Genomic DNA, 2,250 nt, shown 5'->3' on the forward strand with positions numbered 1-2,250 from the left:
GAACGATGCTGCTGGCTTCTGGGGGCAAGGTTTGCCTTCCCCTTGTGTTTTGGGAGAGTGGGCTGACACAGGTCTTCTCCCGAGTGTAAACACAAAACACCCGTGTACCTCTTCTTAAAACCGCCTGTGCATAAAGCCACCCATCCGCTGGACCTGCTGCTCTGGTTCCTGCTTGTCCTGGAACTGGTCAGGTCGGGGCTCGGGGAAGGTGTGGGCAATAGCGTTAATGTAAAGCGATGGCTGCTCTTGGTTTCTGCTGCTTGAGATGCACGCTGAAAGTACGGCTTTGAGGCGTCCGTGCGGCTCAGCCCGCGTTTCTGAACAAAATGTCAGCTATCCCGCAGAACTGCACATTTCCTATTTTCAGTCCTAGCGGAATATTTGATGCCAGTACAAATAAGCACTAAAAATAGAAGGGGGGGGGGGAAGCAGCCACTGCTTTCGTTGACTTTTCCAGAGACCAAAATGAACTTGGTTTTCCAGCGGTCACTGGTCCATCTGACTGCTCGGAACAGTATGGTGGTTGGTTACAGTGTACGCTGTCACTTGGCAAAATCGCGTTGCCTGTTCGCACAAATTAAAGTGTAAAGAACAAAGTTCCGGAAGAAATTAAGAGTATAACTTGTTTACATAGACATCTGCGGAGCAGAGTTCAAACATGACCATCTGGAGTTGTATTGCTGCCACTTCTGATTATCACAAATAACGATCTGGGAGAGCAGCTGCCAGCTTTGCTCTGTCATAGGTCAGCTCCGAGCAGCGTCCACTTAGCCCTTCCAAGAGAGCGTCTAAGCAGTCCCGCATCCACTGAGATAGGGCCGGCTTCGGGCTCCTGCCTTTCAAGTGGAAATTTCCATATCCTGCGTTTCAGATACTTTCTGAAACTTGAATGAGGGGGAACAATGCTGGCAGCTCCCATCAGAAACTTGCCTAAAAGGGCAAAAATAACGTAATGACACGCTGAGCATCTCGATAGGAAGTTTTCAATTGTCTTTTGAGCAAAGCGGGCAAACACTTGCAGCTACTGCTTTTGGTTGCCTTGTGCAAAGGCTCCCACAAAGCGTTTTTGTGTGCCCAAGGCAGCAGGCTTAGACCTTCATGATTAAAATGCAGGCTTCTGCAGCTGACAAACGCCACGCTGGGAGTGTGAACCAAACTGTGCTCAAAGACTTGTTGAAAGAAATCCGGTTAATTGTAAGCCACCCAACTCAATGCCCTTTCTCTTGCTTTTCTAGGACGGCTTCTGTCGCTTCTTCGGCAGACACGACTCCCAGCCGGCTGACCAGAGCAGTACCATAAGCAGCGCGATCATGGCCGCAGCGGGGTTTGGAATAGCAGGATTGGCTTTTCTCTTGGTGGTGCGGTAGGCTGATGAACGGATCTTGCCACGGGAAAGTACTCTCAAAACTGACAATTTACCAGATTTCACTCTATTTTCTATAGAACAGACCCTCTAAGAAGAAGTTTATATTTTTAAACTGGCTCGGAAAACTGTCTCACCAAATCCTTGGCTATAAACTGCTTCACTCGCTACCCAGTAACAGCACAAACAAATGTGTACTAAACCACCATTTGTGCATGTTCAAAACCTGTCGTCTCCAAACATCCTCCGGACTTTCTTTTTGAAGGTGTAACCTAAACTTTAGCATGGTTCATGTACTGTAACTTCTGAGTGCTCGATGTTATGCTAGGAAAACGTTATGGTGGACTTGCTACTAAACCCTCTGTTTGAGATGTTGTATTTGCATGGAGGCAAGTCTTTGAACCCGCCTTCCATTAATACTGTAAAGTGGGCGAACGTTGACTGTGATTTAACATGGTTTCTGGCTTCAAACGTGGCGCACAGCACTTGTTACCGAAAGGCAACTCGTTGGTTGATTTAGAGCGATTAGTGCCTGCGATGTGAGAGGCATTAGGGCTTAATATAACATAAGGCTGATTTCATGACACTACAAGAAGATAAGTATTGATACAGAATGGTAATGGCTGCAATACTGGTTCTTACTGAAAGGAAAGGAATTTAAATATTAAACCTTAATTGGTATATTGAAATCCAGTGGAGGCTGGAATTTCTCTGGATTTCCTTGACAAAACGAGAATTTCCATATATCTTAATATATTTTTGAAGTATTTATCACTGTATAATACTTGTAGCCATGACATCTTTATTTTTGTTTAAAACTTAATGCTGGTTCTTGTCACTCTAGTGCGTATCAAGCGTTGTCTTGTTTGAGTAATAGTACGCTCTCA

At 45.5% G+C, this 2,250-nt stretch overlaps 1 protein-coding gene across 1 annotated transcript in view; it reads left to right on the forward strand.

The window, feature by feature from the left end:
• The window catches only part of GNB5 (G protein subunit beta 5), a 33,233-nt gene extending 31,866 nt beyond the window's left edge, over positions 1-1,367 (forward strand). The window contains exon 12 of the mRNA XM_035899546.1: positions 1,236-1,367. Coding sequence (XP_035755439.1) covers positions 1,236-1,367 — 132 coding nt within the window. The remainder of the gene's footprint in view (positions 1-1,235) is intronic.
• The last annotated feature ends 883 nt before the right edge of the window (positions 1,368-2,250 follow it).

This window comes from Egretta garzetta, unplaced genomic scaffold (genome assembly GCF_000687185.1).
Source record: "Egretta garzetta isolate BGI_Z169 unplaced genomic scaffold, ASM68718v1 scaffold287, whole genome shotgun sequence".
Classification (NCBI taxonomy): domain Eukaryota; kingdom Metazoa; phylum Chordata; class Aves; order Pelecaniformes; family Ardeidae; genus Egretta; species Egretta garzetta.